This window comes from Hyla sarda, chromosome 9 (genome assembly GCF_029499605.1).
Source record: "Hyla sarda isolate aHylSar1 chromosome 9, aHylSar1.hap1, whole genome shotgun sequence".
Classification (NCBI taxonomy): domain Eukaryota; kingdom Metazoa; phylum Chordata; class Amphibia; order Anura; family Hylidae; genus Hyla; species Hyla sarda.
In genome coordinates this window covers 2,898,165-2,923,389 of record NC_079197.1, presented here as the reverse complement: position 1 = coordinate 2,923,389, position 25,225 = coordinate 2,898,165, and the positions used below count along the sequence as shown (strand labels likewise).

The window sequence follows — 25,225 nt, the reverse complement described above, 5'->3', positions numbered from 1 at the left end:
GATTAGGTGAAGCAGCTCAGTATACAGTATCCCATGTGACAGAATTAGATACAGCAGCTCAGCAGACAGTAATTCACATAGAATAAGATGCAGGACCTCACTAAAGAGTATCACATGTGGTAGGCTTAGATACAGCAGCTTAAAAGACAGGATCACATATAGAATTAGATACCTAATGCATTAGACAGTATCACAGCTTAGACACCTAGACCAGCAGCGCCCTGTCCTTTTGTCTTTGTATGAATTAGATTAAAGGGGTACTCCAGAGGGAAAACAATGTTTTCAAATCAACTGGTGCTGGAACGTTAAACAGATTTATAAATTACTTCTATATAAAAATCTTAATCCTTCCAGTACTTATCAGCTGATGTATGCTCCACAGGAAGTTGTGTAGTTCTTCCCAGTCTGACTACAGTGCACTCTGCTGACACCTCTGTCCATGTCAGGTACTGTCCAGAGGAGGAGAGGTTTACTATGGGGATTTGTTCCTGCTCTGGACAGTTCCTGACATGGACAGAGGTGTCAGCAGAGAGCACTGTAGTCAGACTGGGAAGAACTACACAACTTCCTGTGAAGCATACAGCAGCTGATAAGTACTGGAAGGATAAAGATCTTTATATATAAGTAATTTACCAATATGTATAACTTTCTGGCACCAGTTAATTGAAACATTTTTTTTTCCGGAGTGCCCCTTTGATATGATGATATATTCGATGACGGAGGATTCTCCTTTCTCTAGGGGCCTTTAAGCTCTATGACTTGGACAATGACGGCTACATCACACGGAATGAGATGCTGGACATAGTGGACGCCATTTATCAGATGGTGGTAAGTCAATGTAAAGCGGATTTATAGTGCCGGAGCCTCTGTCTTATCAGGACAAACATGCAGAGATTGGGTCTCATTGCATCGTTCTTACTTAATAAATTGTGGGATCAATAAATAATTGTGACGTCACCTTCACAATACCTGCTATTTATTATCTTCAGTGTTGGCAACTTGTTTAGCTCTGCTACATCAGGACATGGGATCGATCAGTGACTATTTGCTGGGGTCCAGAGTAGTCTGATCGCCTCCTGTCTGACTAGAGACTCAGACTTATGCTCTGATCCCCTTCTTGCTTTACTCTGCTGCTCTATTCCCCTTCTTGCTTTATACTGCTGCTCTGTTCCCCTTCTTGCTTTACACTGCTGCTCTATTCCCCTTCTTGTTTTACACTGCTGCTCTGTTCCCCCTTTTTGCTTTATACTGCTGCTCTGATCCTCTTCTTGCTTTACACTGCTGCTCTGATCCCCTTCTTGCTTTACACTGCTGCTCTGTTCCCCCTTCTTGCTTTACACTGCTGCTCTGATCCCCTTCTTGCTTTATACTGCTGCTCTGTTCCCCTTCTTGCTTTATACTGCTGCTCTGATCCTCTTCTTGCTTTACACTGCTGCTCTGTTCCCCCTTCTTGCTTTATACTGCTGCTCTGTTCCCCTTCTTGCTTTACACTGCTGCTCTGTTCCCCTTCTTGCTTTACACTGCTGCTCTGTTCCCCTTCTTGCTTTACACTGCTGCTCTGTTCCCCTTCTTGCTTTACACTGCTGCTCTGTTCCCCTTCTTGCTTTACACTGCTGCTCTGTTCCCCTTCTTGCTTTACACTGCTGCTCTGATCCTCTTCTTGCTTTACACTGCTGCTCTGTTCCCTCTTCTTGCTTTACACTGCTGCTCTGATCCTCTTCTTGCTTTACACTGCTGCTCTGTTTCCCTTCTTGCTTTACACTGCTGCTTTGATCCCCTTCTTGCTTTACACTGCTGCTCTGTTCCCCTTCTTGCTTTACTCTGCTGCTCTATTCCCCTTCTTGCTTTATACTGCTGCTCTGTTCCCCTTCTTGCTTTATACTGCTGCTCTGTTCCCCTTCTTGCTTTACACTGCTGCTCTATTCCCCTTCTTGCTTTATACTGCTGCTCTGTTCCCCTTCTTGCTTTACACTGCTGCTCTATTCCCCTTCTTGTTTTACACTGCTGCTCTGTTCCCCCTTTTTGCTTTATACTGCTGCTCTGTTCCCTTTCTTGCTTTATACTGCTGCTCTGATCCTCTTCTTGCTTTACACTGCTGCTCTGTTCCCCCTTCTTGCTTTACACTGCTGCTCTATTCCCCTTCTTGCTTTATACTGCTGCTCTGTTCCCCTTCTTGCTTTATACTGCTGCTCTGTTCCCCTTCTTGCTTTACACTGCTGCTCTATTCCCCTTCTTGCTTTATACTGCTGCTCTGTTCCCCTTCTTGCTTTACACTGCTGCTCTATTCCCCTTCTTGTTTTACACTGCTGCTCTGTTCCCCCTTTTTGCTTTATACTGCTGCTCTGTTCCCCTTCTTGCTTTATACTGCTGCTCTGATCCTCTTCTTGCTTTACACTGCTGCTCTGATCCTCTTCTTGCTTTACACTGCTGCTCTGTTCCCCTTCTTGCTTTACACTGCTGCTCTGTTCCCCCTTCTTGCTTTATACTGCTGCTCTGATCCCCTTCTTGCTTTACACTGCTGCTCTGTTCCCCCTTCTTGCTTTACACTGCTGCTCTGTTCCCCTTCTTGCTTTACACTGCTGCTCTGTTCCCCCTTCTTGCTTTACACTGCTGCTCTGATCCCCCTTCTTGCTTTACACTGCTGCTCTGTTTCCCTTCTTGCTTTACACTGCTGCTCTGATCCCCCTTCTTGCTTTACACTGCTGCTCTGATCCCCTTCTTGCTTTACACTGCTGCTCTGTTCCCCCTTCTTGCTTTACACTGCTGCTCTCATCCTCTTCTTGCTTTACACTGCTGCTCTGATCCTCTTCTTGCTTTACACTGCTGCTCTGATCCCCTTCTTGCTTTACACTGCTGCTCTGATCCCCCTTCTTGCTTTACACTGCTGCTCTATTCCCCTTCTTGTTTTACACTGCTGCTCTGTTCCCCCTTCTTGCTTTATACTGCTGCTCTGTTCCCCTTCTTGCTTTACACTGCTGCTCTGTTCCCCTTCTTGCTTTACACTGCTGCTCTGTTCCCCCTTCTTGCTTTATACTGCTGCTCTGATCCCCTTCTTGCTTTACACTGCTGCTCTGTTCCCCCTTCTTGCTTTACACTGCTGCTCTGTTCCCCTTCTTGCTTTACACTGCTGCTCTGTTCCCCTTCTTGCTTTACACTGCTGCTCTGATCCTCTTCTTGCTTTACACTGCTGCTCTGTTCCCTCTTCTTGCTTTACACTGCTGCTCTGATCCTCTTCTTGCTTTACACTGCTGCTCTGTTTCCCTTCTTGCTTTACACTGCTGCTCTATTCCCCTTCTTGCTTTACACTGCTGCTCTGTTCCCCCTTCTTGCTTTACACTGCTGCTCTGATCCTCTTCTTGCTTTACACTGCTGCTCTGATCCTCTTCTTGCTTTACACTGCTGCTCTGATCCTCTTCTTGCTTTACACTGCTGCTCTGATCCCCTTCTTGCTTTACACTGCTGCTCTGATCCCCTTCTTGCTTTACACTGCTGCTCTGTTCCCCTTCTTGCTTTACACTGCTGCTCTGTTCCCCTTCTTTCTTTACACTGCTGCTCTGATCCCCCTTCTTGCTTTACACTGCTGCTCTGTTCCTCTTCTTGCTTTACACTGCTGCTCTGTTCCCCTTCTTTCTTTACACTGCTGCTCTGATCCTCTTCTTGCTTTACACTGCTGCTCTGATCCCCTTCTTGCTTTACACTGCTGCTCTGTTCCCCTTCTTGCTTTACACTGCTGCTCTGATCCCCTTCTTACTTTACACTGCTGCTCTGTTCCCCTTCTTTCTTTACACTGCTGCTTTGATCCCCTTCTTGCTTTACACTGCTGCTTTGATCCCCTTCTTGCTTTACACTGCTGCTCTGTTCCCCTTCTTGCTTTACACTGCTGCTCTGTTCCCCTTCTTGCTTTACACTGCTGCTCTGTTCCCCTTTCTTTCTTTACACTGCTGCTCTGATCCCCTTCTTGCTTTACACTGCTGCTCTCATCCCCTTCTTGCTTTACACTGCTGCTCTGTTCCCCTTTCTTTCTTTACACTGCTGCTCTGTTCCCCATTCTTGCTTTACACTGCTGCTCTATTCCCCTTCTTGCTTTACACTGCTGCTCTCATCCCCTTCTTGCTTTACACTGCTGCTCTGTTCCCCCTTCTTGCTTTACACTGCTGCTCTGTTCCCCCTTCTTGCTTTACACTGCTGCTCTATTCCCCTTCTTGCTTTACACTGCTGCTCTCATCCCCTTCTTGCTTTACACTGCTGCTCTGTTCCCCCTTCTTGCTTTACACTGCTGCTCTGTTCCCCCTTCTTGCTTTACACTGCTGCTCTGTTCCCCTTCTTGCTTTACACTGCTGCTCTCATCCCCTTCTTGCTTTACACTGCTGCTCTGTTCCCCTTCTTGCTTTACACTGCTGCTCTGTTCCCCTTCTTGCTTTACACTGCTGCTCTGTTCCCCCTTCTTGCTTTACACTGCTGCTCTCATCCCCTTCTTGCTTTACACTGCTGCTCTGTTCCCCTTCTTGCTTTACACTGCTGCTCTGATCCCCTTCTTGCTTTACACTGCTGCTCTGTTCCCCTTCTTGCTTTACACTGCTGCTCTGATCCCCTTCTTGCTTTACACTGCTGCTCTGTTCCCCTTCTTGCTTTACACTGCTGCTCTGATCCCCTTCTTGCTTTACACTGCTGCTCTATTCCCCTTCTTGCTTTACTCTGCTGCTCTATTCCCCTTCTTGCTTTACACTGCTGCTCTGTTCCCCCTTCTTGCTTTACACTGCTGCTCTGATCCCCTTCTTGCTTTACACTGCTGCTGTTCCCCTTCTTGCTTTACACTGCTGCTCTGTTCCCCTTCTTGCTTTACACTGCTGCTCTGTTCCCCTTCTTACTTTACACTGCTGCTCTGATCCCCCTTCTTGCTTTACACTGCTGCTGTTCCCCTTCTTGCTTTACACTGCTGCTCTGTTCCCCTTCTTGCTTTACACTGCTGCTCTGTTCCCCTTCTTACTTTACACTGCTGCTCTGATCCCCCTTCTTGCTTTACACTGCTGCTCTGATCCTCTTCTTGCTTTACACTGCTGCTCTGATCCCCTTCTTGCTTTACACTGCTGCTCTGATCCTCTTCTTGCTTTACACTGCTGCTCTGTTCCTCTTCTTGCTTTACACTGCTGCTCTGTTCCTCTTCCTGCTTTACACTGCTGCTCTGATCCCCTTCTTGCTTTACACTGCTGCTCTCATCCCCTTCTTGCTTTACACTGCTGCTCTGTTCCCCTTTCTTTCTTTACACTGCTGCTCTGTTCCCCATTCTTGCTTTACACTGCTGCTCTATTCCCCTTCTTGCTTTACACTGCTGCTCTCATCCCCTTCTTGCTTTACACTGCTGCTCTGTTCCCCCTTCTTGCTTTACACTGCTGCTCTGTTCCCCCTTCTTGCTTTACACTGCTGCTCTATTCCCCTTCTTGCTTTACACTGCTGCTCTCATCCCCTTCTTGCTTTACACTGCTGCTCTGTTCCCCCTTCTTGCTTTACACTGCTGCTCTGTTCCCCCTTCTTGCTTTACACTGCTGCTCTGTTCCCCTTCTTGCTTTACACTGCTGCTCTCATCCCCTTCTTGCTTTACACTGCTGCTCTGTTCCCCTTCTTGCTTTACACTGCTGCTCTGTTCCCCTTCTTGCTTTACACTGCTGCTCTGTTCCCCCTTCTTGCTTTACACTGCTGCTCTCATCCCCTTCTTGCTTTACACTGCTGCTCTGTTCCCCTTCTTGCTTTACACTGCTGCTCTGATCCCCTTCTTGCTTTACACTGCTGCTCTGTTCCCCTTCTTGCTTTACACTGCTGCTCTGATCCCCTTCTTGCTTTACACTGCTGCTCTGTTCCCCTTCTTGCTTTACACTGCTGCTCTGATCCCCTTCTTGCTTTACACTGCTGCTCTATTCCCCTTCTTGCTTTACTCTGCTGCTCTATTCCCCTTCTTGCTTTACACTGCTGCTCTGTTCCCCCTTCTTGCTTTACACTGCTGCTCTGATCCCCTTCTTGCTTTACACTGCTGCTGTTCCCCTTCTTGCTTTACACTGCTGCTCTGTTCCCCTTCTTGCTTTACACTGCTGCTCTGTTCCCCTTCTTACTTTACACTGCTGCTCTGATCCCCCTTCTTGCTTTACACTGCTGCTGTTCCCCTTCTTGCTTTACACTGCTGCTCTGTTCCCCTTCTTGCTTTACACTGCTGCTCTGTTCCCCTTCTTACTTTACACTGCTGCTCTGATCCCCCTTCTTGCTTTACACTGCTGCTCTGATCCTCTTCTTGCTTTACACTGCTGCTCTGATCCCCTTCTTGCTTTACACTGCTGCTCTGATCCTCTTCTTGCTTTACACTGCTGCTCTGTTCCTCTTCTTGCTTTACACTGCTGCTCTGTTCCTCTTCCTGCTTTACACTGCTGCTCTGATCCCCTTCTTGCTTTACACTGCTGCTCTGTTCCCCTTCTTGCTTTACACTGCTGCTCTGTTCCTCTTCTTGCTTTACACTGCTGCTCTGTTCCCCTTCTTGCTTTACACTGCTGCTCTGATCCCCTTCTTGCTTTACACTGCTGCTCTGATCCCTGGTATATGTGTTCTATTCATGTCTGTTGTTGCAGGGGAACACAGTAGAGCTTCCAGAAGAAGAGAACACCCCAGAGAAAAGAGTAGATCGGATTTTCGCAATGATGGACAAGGTGAGATGTATTATAATGAACGGGGTGTAGATTATAACACGGGGCGGTGAGATGTATTATAATGAACGGGGTGTAGATTATAACACGGGGCGGTGAGATGTATTATAATGGACGGGGTGTAGATTATAACACGGGGCGGTGAGATGTATTATAATGGACGGGGTGTAGATTATAACACGGGGCGGTGAGATGTATTATAATGGACGGGGTGTAGATTATAACACGGGGCGGTGAGATGTATTATAATGGACGGGGTGTAGATGATAACACGGGGCGGTGAGATGTATTATAATGGACGGGGTGTAGATGATAACACGGGGCGGTGAGATGTATTATAATGGATGGGGTGTAGATGATAACACGGGGCGGTGAGATGTATTATATTGGACGGGGTGTAGATGATAACACGGGGCGGTGAGATGTATTATAATGGACGGGGTGTAGATTATAACACGGGGCGATGAGATGTATTATAATGGACGGGGTGTAGATTATAACACGGGGCGGGGAGATGTATTATAACACGGGGCGGTGAGATGTATTATAATGAACGGGGTGTAGATTATAACACGGGGCGGTGAGATGTATTATAATGGACGGGGTGTAGATTATAGCACGGGGCGGTGAGATGTATTATAATGGACGGGGTGTAGATTATAACACGGGGCGGTGAGATGTATTATAATGGACGGGGTGTAGATTATAACACGGGGCGGTGAGATGTATTATAATGGACGGGGTGTAGATTATAACACGGGGCGGTGAGATGTATTATAATGGACGGGGTGTAGATTATAGCACGGGGCGGTGAGATGTATTATAATGGACGGGGTGTAGATTATAACATGGGGCGGTGAGATGTATTATAATGGACGGGGTGCAGATTATAACACAGGGCGGTGAGATGTATTATAATGGACGGGGTGTAGATTATAACACGGGGCGGGGAGATGTATTATAATGAACAGGGTGTAGATTATAACACGGGGCGGTGAGATGTATTATAATGGACGGGGTGTAGATTATAACACGGGGCGGGGAGATGTATTATAATGAACGGGGTGTAGATTATAACACGGGGCGGTGAGATGTATTATAACACGGGGCGGTGAGATGTATTATAATGGACGGGGTGTAGATTATAACACGGGGCGGTGAGATGTATTATAATGAACGGGGTGTAGATTATAACACGGGGCGGTGAGATGTATTATAATGGACGGGGTGTAGATTATAACACGGGGCGGTGAGATGTATTATAATGGACGGGGTGTAGATTATAACACGGGGCGGTGAGATGTATTATAATGGACGGGGTGTAGATTATAACACGGGGCGGTGAGATGTATTATAATGAACGGGGTGTAGATTATAACACTGGGCGGTGAGATGTTCGCCCTATAACCTTCGCCCTATAACCTCTCCTGCACCTTCCTTCCAGAACTCAGACGGTAAGCTCACCCTGCAGGAGTTTCAAGAAGGATCCAAGGCCGACCCCTCAATCGTGCAAGCGCTATCGCTATATGATGGACTGGTATAGGGACCGCCACCACAAGTGTGTGTAAGTGACCTGAGGGGGGCGCTGTGGCTCGTTTAATCACTATACTATTTGTATAATCGTGATAAAATGTATGAAATTGACCCATAATTTAAGATGCCATCATAATAGATTCCGGTCCATTATCGATCAGTTCTGCAGGTGTTTAGGAATTGCCGGACCATTGGATTTCTATCTTTATTGGATTCTGCTGCACTGCGCACACTGCGGAATTTACATCACAGAATTTCCAATTCCAGACTCCACCAAAAGAATTAAAGTGTATCTGTCATCAAACCAAATATTCTAAACTAACTCAGATTATATTCCCTAACGTCTCCTAACACCACTCCTGTCCTCAACATTTTTTTCAGAGCTTTAGAAAGCTGTGTAACCCAACTTTCCCCCTGCTCACACTGTGTGAGCTTCCGGCAGGAGAAAGTGGGCGTTCCCCAGCAGGCACGACCTCATTGAAGCCTGCGAGAGCTGTGTCCCACCATGCCCCGCACCAACTTCCTGCCAGGCCGGGAGGAGACCAAACTAACTGTTTGACTTGTGCCGAGAACAGAACAGAGCCACCTAGTGGATGTTTTTTCAATCACATTAAAAACATATAAAGGTTGAGAATTTTAATAGCAAGTAAAGAGCCAAGTGTCTTATAATGACATAAGGAACTATATATTAAAAGGTTAGTTAGGTGACAGGTTCTCTTTAATGTCCATTCTTTTGGCAGAATTCCACCTTAAACTGCATTGCAACCAATGGGGACGGCAGATGTCCGCCCGGTCATCGTTGTGATTAATTCTGTCAGCGCCTGCTGAACAAAGAAGTTCTGTGATTCTGCTCAGAATTTTTGCAGTTTTGCAGAATTTGAGCGCAATTTTGGCAGATTTTCTGCATGCTGAAAACCCAGAATTCTGCTGAAATGTAAAGCCCCATTGAGTTCTGTGGGATTCTGCACGTGTTTTTTCACAATCAGCAAAGTAGAATTTTCACTGAAGAATTTCCGCAATGGGACAGCGGAATTAGACAGAACGTAATAAGAGCGGAATAGTAGAATTTCCCCCGTGTGAACATCGCCTTAGTGTGACTTCACATAACTTTGGATAATCCGGCGATCTGAGTCACTTGGAGCGAGGCCGGGTCAATCTTGGCAAATGACACCTCCTGTCTTTGTTGCAGTTTGGTATATTCCTAGATCAGCGTCTTCCAACCAGTGTGCCTCCAGCTGTTGCAAAACTACAGCTCCCAGCATGCCCGAACTTGTAGTTTTGCAACAGCTGGAGACACTATGATTGGGAAACACTGCCTTAAAGGGGAACTCGGGTGGAATTTTTATTTATTTATTTATTCAACTGGTGCCAGAAAGTTAAAAAGATTTGTAAATTACTTCTATATAAAAAAAAATCTTAATCCTTCTAGTACTTATTAGCTGCTGAATAGCTACAGAGGAAATTATTTTCTTTTTGGAACACAGAGCTCTCTGCTGACATCACAAGCACAGTTCTCTCTGCTGACATCACGACCACAGTGCTCTCTGCTGACACCTCTGTCCATTTTAGGAACTGTCCAGAGCAGCATATGTTTTCTATGGGGATTTTCTCCTACTCTGGACAGTTCTTAAATTGGACAGAGGTGTCAGCAGAGAGCAGAATTTCCCCTGTAGTATTCATCAGCTAATAAGTACTGGAAGGATTAAGATTTTTTAATAGAAGTTATTTACAAATCTGTTGAACCAGCTGGCACCAGTTGATTAAAAAAATAAAAAAAAATAAAAAGGTTTCCACCGGAGTACCCCTTTAAGGCCAAGATGTCCAATCTGCTGCCCTCCAGGCTGTTCAGGCATGCTGGGAGTTGTAGTTTTGCAACAGCTGGAGGCACCCTGGTTGGGAAACACTGTCCCAACGTATATCGAGTGGTGTACAAATAAATCAGAGGGCCCCATAGAAACACAAAGGCATCGGCATAGACCGTCTGCATCAGTGTTTCTCTACCAGGGAGCCTACGGCAATTGCAAAACTACAACTCCCAACATGCCCGGACAGCCTTTGGCTGTCCGGGCATGCTTGGAGTTGTAGTTTTGCAACTGATGGAGGCTCCCTGGTTGTGACACACTCTACTAGATGTTTTATTGCAGTGAATGGCTCCTATACAGGTTTTATCAAGTATCGGTGCATTACCGTCTGCAGATAGAAACCCACAGGAGCTTCCCCTGGGAATCTGCCGCCTCCCCGGCCCCCGGTGTTCACAGCTCCATGTCACAGATTGAGTTGTCCTATATAACACCAACATGAGGATTAAGGTGTGAACTCCAGAGGAAGCGATGGCACCAACGTCACTGGTGAACGGCTCCGAAATCACTTCTGTCTCTGTGTGTCAGGTCCGATGCCATCCATGAATGAGCTATAAGGGCAAATGTTATATATGACTGTGTGTACTGCAGGGATTCCACCATCACAAGAGGGCGCTGCAGAGCCAGAATACTGGAGCGGCTGCTATCATCACATATGATGTAATATATAGAGGTTATATCAGTACTGGAGTGTTATAAGAGGAGCGGCTGATATCATCACATATGATGTAATATATAGAGGTTATATCAGTACTGGAGCGTTATAAGAGGAGCGGCTGATATCAGTCACATATGATGTAATATATAGAGATTATATCAGTACTGGAGCGTTATAAGAGGAGCGGCTGATATCATCACATATGATGTAATATATAGAGGTTATATCAGTACTGGAGCGTTATAAGAGGAGCGGCTGATATCAGTCACATATGATGTAATATATAGAGATTATATCAGTACTGGTGCGTTATAAGAGGAGCGGCTGATATCATCACATATGATGTAATATATAGAGGTTATATCAGTACTGGAGCGTTATAAGAGAAGCGGCTGATATCATCACATATGATGTAATATATAGAGATTATATCAGTACTGGAGCGTTATAAGAGGAGCGGCTGATATCATCACATATGATGTAATATATAGAGATTATATCAGTAATGGAGCGTTATAAGAGGAGCGGCTGATATCACATATGATGTAATATATAGAGGTTATATCAGTACTGGAGCGTTATAAGAGGAGCGGCTGATATCAGTCACATATGATGTAATATATAGAGATTATATCAGTACTGGAGTGTTATAAGAGGAGCGGCTGATATCACATATGATGTAATATATAGAGATTATATCAGTACTGGAGCGTTATAAGAGGAGCGGCTGATATCATCACATATGATGTAATATATAGAGATTATATCAGTACTGGAGTGTTATAAGAGGAGCGGCTGATATCACATATGATGTAATATATAGAGATTATATCAGTACTGGAGCGTTATAAGAGGAGCGGCTGATATCATCACATATGATGTAATATATAGAGATTATATCAGTACTGGAGCGTTATAAGAGGAGCGGCTGATATCATCACATATGATGTAATATATAGAGGTTATATCAGTACTGGTGCGTTATAAGAGGAGCGGCTGATATCATCACATATGATGTAATATATAGAGGTTATATCAGTACTGGTGCGTTATAAGAGGAGCGGCTGATATCATCACATATGATGTAATATATAGAGGTTATATCAGTACTGGAGCGTTATAAGAGGAGCGGCTGATATCATCACATATGATGTAATATATAGAGATTATATCAGTACTGGAGCGTTATAAGAGGAGCGGCTGATATCATCACATATGATGTAATATATAGAGGTTATATCAGTACTGGAGCGTTATAAGAGGAGCGGCTGATATCATCACATGATGTAATATATAGAGGTTATATCAGTACTGGAGTGTTATAAGAGGAGCGGCTGATATCATCACATATGATGTAATATATAGAAATATAGAGGTTATATCAGTACTGGAGCGTTATAAGAGGAGCGGCTGATATCATCACATATGATGTAATATATAGAGGTTATATCAGTACTGGAGCGTTATAAGAGGAGCGGCTGATATTATCACATATGATGTAATATATAGAGGTTATATCAGTACTGGAGCGTTATAAGAGGAGCGGCTGATATCATCACATATGATGTAATATATAGAGGTTATATCAGTACTGGAGCGTTATAAGAGGAGCGGATGATATCATCACATATGATGTAATATATAGAGATTATATCAGTACTGGAGCGTTATAAGAGGAGCGGCTGATATCACATATTATGTAATATATAGAGATTATATCAGTACTGGAGCGTTATAAGAGGAGCGGCTGATATCACATATGATGTAATATATAGAGATTATATCAGTACTGGAGCGTTATAAGAGGAGCGGCTGATATCACATATGATGTAATATATAGAGGTTATATCAGTACTGGAGCGTTATAAGAGGAGCGGCTGATATCATCACATATGATGTAATAAATAGAGATTATATCAGTACTGGAGCGTTATAAGAGGAGCGGCTGATATCATCACATATGATGTAATATATAGAGGTTATATCAGTACTGGAGCGTTATAAGAGAAGCGGCTGATATCACATATGATGTAATATATAGAGGTTATATCAGTACTGGAGCGTTATAAGAGGATGATATCAGTCACATATGATGTAATATATAGAGGTTATATCAGTACTGGAGCGTTATAAGAGGAGCGGCTGATATCATCACATATGATGTAATATATAGAGGTTATATCAGTACTGGAGCGTTATAAGAGGAGCGGCTGATATCACATATGATGTAATATATAGAGATTATATCAGTACTGGAGTGTTATAAGAGGAGCGGCTGATATCATCACATATGATGTAATATATAGAGGTTATATCAGTACTGGAGCGTTATAAGAGGAGCGGCTGATATCACATATGATGTAATATATAGAGGTTATATCAGTACTGGAGCGTTATAAGAGGAGCGGCTGATATCACATATGATGTAATATATAGAGGTTATATCAGTACTGGAGTGTTATAAGAGGAGCGGCTGATATCAGTCACATATGATGTAATATATAGAGGTTATATCAGTACTGGAGCGTTATAAGAGAAGCGGCTGATATCACATATGATGTAATATATAGAGGTTATATCAGTACTGGAGCGTTATAAGAGGAGCGGCTGATATCATCACATATGATGTAATATATAGAGGTTATATCAGTACTGGAGCGTTATAAGAGGAGCGGCTGATATCATCACATATGATGTAATATATAGAGATTATATCAGTACTGGAGCGTTATAAGAGGAGCGGCTGATATCATCACATATGATGTAATATATAGAGGTTATATCAGTACTGGAGTGTTATAAGAGGAGCAGCTGATATCATCACATATGATGTAATATATAGAGATTATATCAGTACTGGAGCGTTATAAGAGGAGCGGCTGATATCATCACATATGATGTAATATATAGAGGTTATATCAGTACTGGAGTGTTATAAGAGGAGCGGCTGATATCACATATGATGTAATATATAGAGATTATATCAGTACTGGAGCGTTATAAGAGGAGCGGCTGATATCAGTCACATATGATGTAATATATAGAGATTATATCAGTACTGGAGTGTTATAAGAGGAGCGGCTGATATCACATATGATGTAATATATAGAGATTATATCAGTACTGGAGCGTTATAAGAGGAGCGGCTGATATCATCACATATGATGTAATATATAGAGATTATATCAGTACTGGAGTGTTATAAGAGGAGCGGCTGATATCACATATGATGTAATATATAGAGATTATATCAGTACTGGAGCGTTATAAGAGGAGCGGCTGATATCATCACATATGATGTAATATATAGAGATTATATCAGTACTGGAGCGTTATAAGAGGAGCGGCTGATATCATCACATATGATGTAATATATAGAGGTTATATCAGTACTGGAGCGTTATAAGAGGAGCGGCTGATATCATCACATATGATGTAGTATATAGAGGTTATATCAGTACTGGAGCGTTATAAGAGGAGCGGCTGATATCATCACATATGATGTAGTATATAGAGGTTATATCAGTACTGGAGCGTTATAAGAGGATGATATCAGTCACATATGATGTAATGTGCAGCCGACACATGGAATTCTACAAACCCCGTCAGATGAATAAAAGTGTCAGACGTTTCTGCATTGATCCTGGGATCTGTACATGTAAAACGTCTTCTATCTCTTTTACTGCACAATTTTAGGGCTTTCCAGGGAGTTCCCTGTGTCCATTACATCTGCGCCCACTTAGAGGAATTCTACTCGGAATCTCAGTTCTAGGAAAATCACTTTTAGGTGATGCAGGATGTCGGCAGCCATCATGGATCTGTGTGAAACAAGACACCTGGGAGCGGATGAGGGGGCGCTGCACCGTCACTGGGGGGTTATACTGAGCACTGCCACAAGAGCAGCACATCTGGAATTGTGAACACCAGTGCAAAGTATGCACTTGCCAACCCCTCGCCAGCTGGTGCAGGACTACATCACCCAGCATGCCCTGATAGACCCTATACACATTAGAGCAGTGTTCTCCAACCTGTGGCTTTCCCGATATTGTAAAACTACAACTTTCATCATGCTCTGACCAACCCCATACACTAGAGCAACATTTCCCAACCTGCAGCTCTCTAGCTTATGCAAAACTATAACTCCCATCATGCCTTAACAGAGCCCTAGCCATTTGCTGTCCAGGTATGCTAGGAGTTGTAGTTTTGCAACATCTGGAGGGCCACAGTTTGAGGACCACTCCATAGTCTAGTAATCATTGCAATAGAGCCGAACTGCAATACCAAACACAACCCAGGGACAAGGAGTGGCGGTATTTCTAGAATATCCACTGGAATATACAGGCAGACTTTCTGCACATTTACTTATGTGGCAGCACTAGGACCGCACGGAAATGCGCCATCTCCATAGACGGCAATGCATTTCTGAGCAGAATCCCCAGAAACATTGAACAGGTTACAGTGGATGCCTGAATAGGGATTTTGCCGTGTGCCCAGTGCAGCAGAATCTGAAATCAATTGGACTCTGCTGCAGAGGAATTTCCTAACTGAATATTTTTTTTTAATGTTCTGTAAAGTCTATAAAGTAACATGCACCATATTGGAGACCCAATGAACCCCCAATTTAGTTTGTCGTTCATCATTCAGCAGATCCATCAGCATCAGTTTTTTAATTAACATTTCTCTGTTCTAATTATGGGACAAAAAAAACGGAAAACCAAGAGCGGCTCCGACGCAGGTGTGAACATAGCCCAATCTCATGCTGATATTTCTGTGCAAAATGCAGCAGGATTTGCTTGGAGCCCAGATGGCATCGTACACATCTACTCTTGTAGCAGCGGACGATGCTTCTAAATCAGTGGTCTCCAGCCTGTGGACCTCCAGATGTTTCAAAACTCCCAGCATGCCCAGACAGCCTAGACCAGTGCTTTTTTATACCGTGGACCAAGCAAGGTGCTTCCAGCTGTTGCAAAACTACAACTCCCAGCATGCCCAGACAGCCTAGACCAGAGCTTTTTTAAACTATGGACCAAGCAAGGTGCCTCCAGCTGTTGCAAGACTACAACTCCCAGCAAGCCCAGACAGCCTAGACCAGTGCTTTTTTAAACTGTGGACTAAGCAAGGTGCCTCCAGCTGTTGCAAAACTACAACTCCCAGCATGCCCAGACAGCCTAGACCAGTGCTTTTTTAAACTGTGGACCAAGCAAGGTGCCTCCAGCTGTTGCAAAACTACAACTCCCAGCATGCCCAGACAGCCTAGACCAGTGCTTTTTTATACCGTGGACCAAGCAAGGTGCTTCCAGCTGTTGCAAAACTACAACTCCCAGCAAGCCCAGACAGCCTAGACCAGTGCTTTTTTAAACTGTGGACCAAGCAAGGTGCCTCCAGCTGTAGCAAAACTACAACTCCCAGCAAGCCCAGACAGCCTAGACCAGTGCTTTTTTAAACTGTGGACCAAGCAAGGTGCCTCCAGCTGTTGCAAAACTACAACTCCCAGCATGCACAGACAGCCTAGACCAGTGCTTTTTTAAACTGTGGACCAAGCAAGGTGCCTCCAGCTGTTGCAAAACTACAACTCCCAGCATGCCCAGACAGCCTAGACCAGTGCTTTTTTAAACTGTGGACCAAGCAAGGTGCCTCCAGCTGTTGCAAAACTACAACTCCCAGCATGCCCAGACAGCCTAGACCAGTGCTTTTTTAAACTGTGGACCAAGCAAGCAGCCTCCAGCTGTTGCAAAACTACAACTCCCAGCATGCCCGGACAGCCGTTGGCTGTCCGGGCATGCTGGGAGTTGTAGTTTTGCAACATCTGGAGGTCCGCAGGTTGAAGACCACTGTTCTACATGAATGTGGTTGTCAGCCGCCATATTGTTTTCCTAGTCAGGTTTTGTGACCACATGACCGGCCGCTACTATTATTGAATGTAACTTTTTAGTAATTTTCCTATTTCCTCCTATAAATCTTGTGTTTTTCTTGGTTTCTTGCAGATGCCCTTGGTAATAATATCTTTCCTGTGCCACCAGACCAATGTCAGCAGCTTATCTCCCTCTTATCGATCACTCCCATGCAGCGGCAGGATGAGGACGCCCATCTTGACATGCCCTCCTCTGTCCTGATCACCTTCACTCAGCACTGTTGGCCTGCAGGGCGGCGCTGCGGCACCAGACATGCTTCCCATCTCCTTCCTGCTGCTTCTTGTGTTATCTTGCACTCGGAGAGGATGGCCTATTCACCAGGAAGAGCTGGCCCTAATCTATCTTCTTCCAGGGGCCACCAGACCTTCACTTATACGGAAGATCACAAATCCTTACACTGTCCGTTCTGCGGAGGAGCAGATTGTTACCCCCCCAGGAGGCAGAAGGAGAGGGGGGTAAGAGACGTCAGAGACTACGGATGAGGCTGTCCCCGCTCCTGCAGGATTTAAGACTTAAAGAGATCTGAGAGGACCTGGCGGGATCTGTGTGTGCGCTCCAGATCCCGCAGTGAACGGCACGCCATGGGTTAATGTACATGATGCTGAATTGTGCTTTTTATTTGTGAATAAGTGATTTTTTTTATACATATATATATATTGCATATCTTTTTATTTATTTTTTATGTAGTTGTTGTGTCACATGCTTGAGGTGGGGAGGGGGTGCATATTGGCTGCAATTCACCTTCTTTTGTATACGGCGTTCATGGTACAGTAATGCAGTGTTCCCCAACCAGCTGTGATAAAACTACAACTCCCATCATGTCCTGGCAGCCCCGGCTGTGACCTTCCCAGTCATTGCAAAACTACAACTCCCATCATTTCCTGGCAGCCCCAGCTGTGACCTTCCCAGTCATTGCAAAACTACAACTCCCATCATTTCCTGGCAGCCCCAGCTGTGACCTTCCCAGTCATTGCAAAACGACAACTCCCATCATGTCCTGGCAGCCCCGGCTGTGACCTTCCCAGTCATTGGAAAACTACAACTCCCATCATGTCCTTGCAGCCCCAGCTGTGACCTTCCCAGTCATTGGAAAACTACAACTCCCATCATGTCCTTGCAGCCCCAGCTGTGACCTTCCCAGTCATTGGAAAATTACTAGTATCATAATTCCCTGACAGTCAAATCAGTGGCCCGCAGCTATTGTGAAACTACAACTCTCATCATTCCCTGACAGTCCAGCTGTCTTCTTCCCAGTCATTGCAAAACTACAACCCCCATCATGCCCTGACAGTCCCAGCTGTGACCTTCCCAGTCATTGCAAAACTACAACCCCCATCATGCCCTGACAGTCCCAGCTGTTACCTTCCCAGTCATTGCAAAACTACAACCCCCATCATGCCCTGACAGTCCCAGCTGTGACCTTCCCAGTCATTGCAAAACTACAACCCCCATCATGCCCTGACAGTCCCAGCTGTGGACCTTCCCAGTCATTGCAAAACTACAACTCCCATCATGCCCTGACAGTCCCAGCTGTGACCTTCCCAGTCATTGCAAAACTGAAACTCCTATCATGTCCTAAAAGTCTAAAAGTGGTCCTGCAACTATAGTGAAACTACAACTCCCATCATTCCCTGACAGTCCCAGCTGTCGTCTTCCCAGTCATTGCAAAGCTACCAATTCCCATCATGCCCTGTAGGTCTAATCAGTGAGCCTGCAGCTGTTGTGAAACTACAACTCCCACCATGCCTTGACAGCTGTTGCAAAACAACAACTACAATGATGCCGTGACAGAAGGGCATGATGGGAGTTGTAGTTTTGCACCAGTTGGAGAGCCAAAGGTTGGGGAACACTGCATTAGCACTTTGTTTTACCTTGTGCAGCAAAAGTGTTAAACTAAATGCACCTCCTCTGTATCAGGTCAGTCGGGGAGCCATTTTTTACCTTTTATCTTTTGTGTCCTGATCGTTCCTTTATGCTGCAGAACAAAAAGTTAGAACTATTTCCTAAGGATGTAAAAAGGTTTATTTATTGATTTTATATTTTTTTGTTTTTTTTTTGTCTTAGAAAAAGCTCTAAAAAAGAATTTGAGCTGATAACTGGTGCCAGACATCTATAGAGGTCGGCGATAGCAGCGGAATCATACCTTGTGGTGTCCCGGCTGCTGTCAGGGCAAGTGTCCAGGAGGCGGACCTTAAACATTAGGTGCCATGAATCTTCCCCATACATTCCTCTCGGCTATTATTGACGGCCCTAGCAGTCTTCTGATTGGATGATGGAGCTGTCAATTATAGCAGCATGGCAGTGCCAAAGAATCTTAAAGGGGTACTCCGGTGGAAAACTTTTTTTTTTCTTTTTTAAATCAACTGGTCCCAGAAAGTTAAACAGATTTGTAAATTACTTCTATTAAAAAAAAAATCTTAACCCTTCAGATACTTTTTAGCAGCTGTATGCTACAGAGGAAATTATTTTATTTTTGAATTTCTTTTTTGCCTTGACCACAGTGCTCTCTGCTGACATCTGATGTCCGTGTCAGGAACTGTCCAGAGCAGCATAGGTTTGCTATGGGGATTTTCTCCTGCTCTGTACAGTTCCTGATATGGACAGAGGTGTCAGCAGAGAGCACTGTGGACAAGACAAAAAAGAAATTAAAAAAGAAAATAGCTTCCTCTGTAGCATACAGCTGCTAATAAGTACTGGAAGGGTAAAGATTTTTTTTTATAGAAGTAATTTACAAATCTGTTTAACTTTCCGGCACCAGTTGATTTAAAAAAAAAAAGTTTTCCACTGGAGTACCCCTTTAATACAGGACTCACCTTGCAGCCCCTGGATACTTTCCATGGTGGCGGTTGCGACATTCTACAACATTTTTCTCAGTCATGCAGCGTGTATGATCAAAACAGGAGCCATCTTTACACCCCCCCTTCACTGACCCCAGAATAGAGCGGTCAGCAGTTTGGAGCCAGATTCATTATTCATGCAGTACCCATCTATCACCACAAGGGTTGCTGTTGAGAATAGACACAGCTGGTTTACCTACCATACTGGTGCCTGCATCTTCTTGATATTTAGGTTTAAGTTTTTGAAGCCTACAAAATATAAGAAGTGAACCGGTTATTGATGTCGTCCCCTAAACACAAACTATCAGCCAAAATATAAGCCTTTAAAACCTAAACGATTCAGACCGACCTCATCCCATAGGTCGGCCCTAATATACATTGTATTTAAAGGGGAATTGTATGGAAGTATTTGGTGTGGACATCAAGTGTTTCTTTTCTAGCAGTTTCCTTATAATGTCTTATAATCTTTTATATCAGTTTGCAGGAAGTGTTTCCAAACCTGTGGGTTTTGGCCATTGTAAAACTACAACTCCCAGTAATGGCCAAAGTATGTCATGATGGGAGTTATAGTTTTAAGACCGCTGTAGAGAGACGTGATGAGGGATATTGATCTGCAGGAAGACTAGTGGAGTCTAGATTTCCTATCTATGTAAGGCTGCATTCACACCACGTTTTTGCTATACAGTTCCCGTATCAGGTTTTTGATGAAAAACGGATTCCTCAAAACCTGACTAAACTGTATCAAAACGTGTGTGCAAATTTTAACCCGTATACAGTTAAAAACCGTATACGGTTTGAAAAATGAAATCCGGTTGCATCCATTTTTAAGAAAAAAACATATACGTGTTTAACTTTTCACTCCATTTTGAATAAAGTTTTACTTGTTTGATTGAAATTCCAAGAAAAAAAACTGTGCAAAGTCAAAAACCGTATTGTGAAAACTGGATGAAACTGTGCACATACAGTTCTGTACAGTTCCCATTGACTCCCATGTTAAAAAAAAACGTATACAGTTTAATACAGTTTTTCAGTCGGACCTAAAACCGTGGTAGACTGCGGTTTTGGGTACAGGAAAAAAACCTGACAAAACCGTACAGGATGCAAAACGGACACCACCTGATGCATCTTTTGGCGTACGCTTTTCAATGGAGAGTCAATGCATACGTTTTCCAATACGGTTCCGTACGGTTTTCACATAGAAAACGTATACGGGAACTGTATTGCAAAAACGTGGTGTGAATGCACCCTAAGGCTGTATTCACACAGGCGTAAAATTTGCGGAATTTCAGCATTTGAAGAAAAAAAAAAAAAGGAGAGCACTAGGACCGTTCGTAAATGCGCCATCTCAATGCAATGCATTTCCTTGCAGACTCCGCAGAAAGAATAAGCATATCTATGCTTTCTGCGGAATCTGAATCTTCTGGGGCGGAAATTCTGCCATGTGAACAGTGCAGCAGAATCCTATTGAAATCAATGGGACTCTGCTGCCGCGGAATGTCCGTGTGGAATATTCATTAGCTGCAATGTACAACCGAACTCAGTAAATTTTTAGCCATGTAATCCTTGTAGCCCCAACCTGCAGGGTATAGTCTAGACCAGTGTTTCCCAATCAGGGTGTCTGCAGCTGTTGCAAAACTACAACTCCCAGCATGCCCGGACAGCCAACGGCTGTCCGGGCATGCTGGGAGTTGTAGTTTTGCAACAGCTGCAGACACACTGATTGGGAAACACTGTCCTAGGTGCTCTCATCCAGAGTCTGGTAGAGATTGGCAAAAAATAACTCCCCATTTTTATTTGGCGCATATTACCCCCTGGCCAGGCCGCAGTATTATCTCCGATTTTGTTCTGGATATGCGAGTGCATTATATACATAGAACCCCTCACCCCCGCCCAGGGGGGGGGGGGGTTCCTAACTGGCTGCGCTTATTATAAACTGCTTAACCCCTTTGCTGCTGGATAAGACCGTTACGAATGTAATAGTAATCGTTTAAATGCTTCGATTCAGAATGGCAGCCTTATTGCAATGTGTAAAGTTGTAGTATCACAGCTGTAGTCTAGGGTTGGAGTCCCCCCCATGACACCCCCAGCAGGACATTGCAGTCCATCAGCCCCAGGCCCCTTTACCTTGCACCCGTGTACAGACATAAAGCCAAAGACTACTGGGCAGGAATACAGTGTTACTATGTGGAAGGACAGTCTCACGTAGCTGTAATATACGGAATTTCCGCCGCGGAGCCATGGAATACCATGCGGTATACATTTCGGTTTACGGGGACGGGGAATGTTGGTGCCAGCCGCTCTCCCAGAATCTCCGGCCTAAGGCTTGGTTCTCACGTTGCGGCTGAAATGTGGTTGAGGTGCAAAAGTTTTGCGCCGTTTTTAACTTCAAATAGTTTTGTCTTTTAGTGTAAATATTTTTATTATGAATGGACGCTCGGTAAATTTGCTGCAAAACCTCATGGCCGCTGACAGTGAAAAGTCAGCTAAAGTTAAAGAGTACCTGTCACCAAATAAACTGTTCTAAACTAACTCAGACTATGTCAGCCTAACTACTCCTAACACCCCTCAAAAAAAATTCTGAGCTTTAAAAAGCTGTGTATCATACTTATATATCATATTTATCATACTTCTTGCTCACATAGGGCATAGTTTCTCCCAGCAGGAGAAAGTGGGCGTTTCCCAGCAGGCATGACATCACTGAAGCCTGCTGGGGGGACCACTTCCACCCTCAGATGGTTGCAGCGCTGTGATGAATAGAAGACCTCAGGCTCTGTGCATGTTTTAGTCTCTGCAGATTTCAGTGAGACTCTCCTGCAGCTTTCAGTCTGTGCAGCTTTCTGTGAGAATCTGTGGAGCTTTCACTTTCTGTGCAGCTGTCGATCAAGCTCAGTGCCGACAAAAACACTTCCTGAGTTCGGTCTCCTGCCAGGCCCGGGAGGAGACCAAACTCGCTGTATTAATTGTGGCAGGGAACAGAACACAGCCACCTAGTGGTCGTTTTTATATCTTACATTTTAAACATATTTATGTTGATAATTTGAAAAGCAAGTGAATGGGAAAGTGTCTGCTAATTAAACATTATTTAAAAGTTTTATTTAGTGACAGGTACTCGGGTACATTGCATCTTATCCCCTATGCACAGGATAGGGAATAAGTGTCTGATTGTGAAGCCAACGACCACTGGGACCCCCCACGGTCTCCCGCCTGGCCCCCCTGTGTTATGAAGCTTTGCTTTCAGAATACCATCTCTTCTCTCGCTCGGAGCGGCTGTGGTTGCAACGTCCCCTCCGTGTATCTTTATGGGAGATCGTGTATCTCAGGCTCTCCGACAGAGATACATGGAAGGGTGGTGAACAGTAATCCAGAATGGAGCAGCAGGAGATTGCAGGGAGTCCCAGCAATCGGACCCTCTGCGATCAGACATTTATCCCATATACTGTGGATAGGAGAGATAAGATGTCTTGTACTGGAGTTCCCCTTTAAAGGGATACTCCGCCCCTAGACATCTTACCCCCCCTATGCAAAGGATAGGGGGATAAGATGTCTGATAGTGGGGGTCCTGCACCCTGCATTCCTTCAGAGCGTATGGTTCAGCGCTGGAGGCTTGTGACATCACTGCCACGCCCCGCTCATGACTTCACAGCCATGCCCCCTCAATGCAAGTCTATGGGAGGGGGCGTTACGCCCCCTCCCATAGACTTGCATTGAGGGGGCATGCCCGTGACTTCACGAACGGGGTGTGACCGTGACTTCTCGACCCTCCGTCCCGCATCGGCAGTCATCCGGCACGGAGCGAAGTTTGCTCCGTGCACCCGATATCTGGGGTGCCGCAGCCGAGATCGCGGGGGTTCTTTGGCTAGGAGATAAGATGTCTAGTGGCAGAGTTCCCCTTTAAGGTCAAAACTGCACTGACACGCTTCTAGTTCTCAGACACATGGTGGCTGCGTTTCGTCTGCAATGTGACCCTTCACCGTTTAACACTTTGTGCTGATTTCCCAACATAGTCCATAACTCCGTTATTCTGACAGAATTCCACATCCCCTGCATAGACTTCCGTGAGTGGTCCCGCAGTCACCATGAGGGGGGGCTACAATAAGATAATGTTCGGAGGTGGAACTAAAAATAAATAAGGTTAGTGATTGGAGGGGTCGTGGTCATTGTATCGGGTCAGAACTACTTTGATTTTAAGCGCTTGAACTTTCACGAAGCGCCGGAGACTTGTCCATGGCCGCTCGCTGACTCTTCTCTTCTGCATGTCTCGTTGCCTTGTCTACAGTTTCATTGAAAACAACAGTAAAATCCCAGTCGATCTGCGCTTGTCTATCAGTGTTACAATCCGCATGTGGGAAATGCTACAAGTATCTACATACAAAATCTTTTTGTACCAAAATGAAGATAAGAGGAGAGGCTGCTCTGCTCTGTGCAATGCTTACATTGTGGTTTGGTTTTAAAAGGGAACAAAATACAAAAAAAAAAAAATGTAGAATATTTATAAATTGTATTTTTATTTCTTTTTATTTGAATTTTATTTTATTTTTTATAAATGTTCAATAAAACACATACATCATTCGGCACTTTACAAGTCCGGCTTTTCTGCTTGTTATTTTTGTTTCTGTGTGTATGGGACGGGCTAGTGGTCTCCAAACTGTGGCCCTCCAGAAGTTGCAAAACTATAACTCCCAGCATGCCTGTTTCTTTGAAGATCCTTGTTCAAAACCCCATGCCCACTCCTCAATCCTAATTTACAGATATCATTCATCTGCCTGCTATACATCACAATTTAGCCTTGTATAAAACTCTTTATTATACTCCAGAGCTGTACTCACTATTCTGCTGGTGAGATCACTGTATACATACATTATATTACTGATCCTGTACTGATCCTGAGTTATATCCTGTATTATACTCCAGAGCTGCACTCACTATTCTGCTGGTGAGATCACTATGTACATACATTACATTACTTATCCTGTACTGATCCTGAGTTATATCCTGTATTATACCCCAGAGCTGTACTCACTATTCTGCTGGTGAGGTCACTGTGTACATACGTTACATTACTTATCCTGTACTGATCCTGAGTTATATCGTGTATTATACTCCAGATCTGTACTCACTATTCTGCTGGTGAGATCACTGTGTACATACGTTACATTACTTATCCTGTACTGATCCTGAGTTATATCCTGTATTATACTCCAGAGCTGTACTCACTATTCTGCTGGTGAGATCACTGTGTACATACGTTACATTACTTATCCTGTACTGATCCTGAGTTATATCCTGTATTATACTCCAGAGCTGTACTCATTATTCTGCTGGTGGGGTCACTGTGTACATACATTACATTACTTATCCTGTACTGATCCTGAGTTATATCCTGTATTATACTCCAGAGCTGTACTCATTATTCTGCTGGTGGGGTCACTGTGTACATACATTACATTACTTATCCTGTACTGATCCTGAGTTATATCCTGTATTATACTCCAGAGCTGTACTCACTATTCTGCTGGTGAGGTCACTGTGTACATACATTACATTACTTATCCTGTACTGATCCTGAGTTATATCCTGTATTATACTCCAGAGCTGTACTCACTATTCTGCTGGTGAGATCACTGTGTACATACATTACTTATCCAGTACTGATCCTGAGTTATATCCTGTATTATACTCTAGAGCTGTACTCACTATTCTGCTGGTGAGGTCACTGTGTATATACATTACATTACTTATC

At 44.3% G+C, this 25,225-nt stretch overlaps 1 protein-coding gene across 1 annotated transcript in view; it reads left to right on the top strand.

Moving 5' to 3' along the window:
- Positions 1-18,058, top strand: part of NCS1 (neuronal calcium sensor 1) — a 67,380-nt gene extending 49,322 nt beyond the window's left edge. Inside the window, exons 5-8 of the mRNA XM_056539582.1 lie at positions 740-828; positions 6,612-6,689; positions 8,131-8,250; positions 16,721-18,058. Coding sequence (XP_056395557.1) covers positions 740-828; positions 6,612-6,689; positions 8,131-8,229 — 266 coding nt within the window. The 3' untranslated portion in view covers positions 8,230-8,250; positions 16,721-18,058. The remainder of the gene's footprint in view (positions 1-739; positions 829-6,611; positions 6,690-8,130; positions 8,251-16,720) is intronic.
- Positions 18,059-25,225: the final 7,167 nt, after the last annotated feature.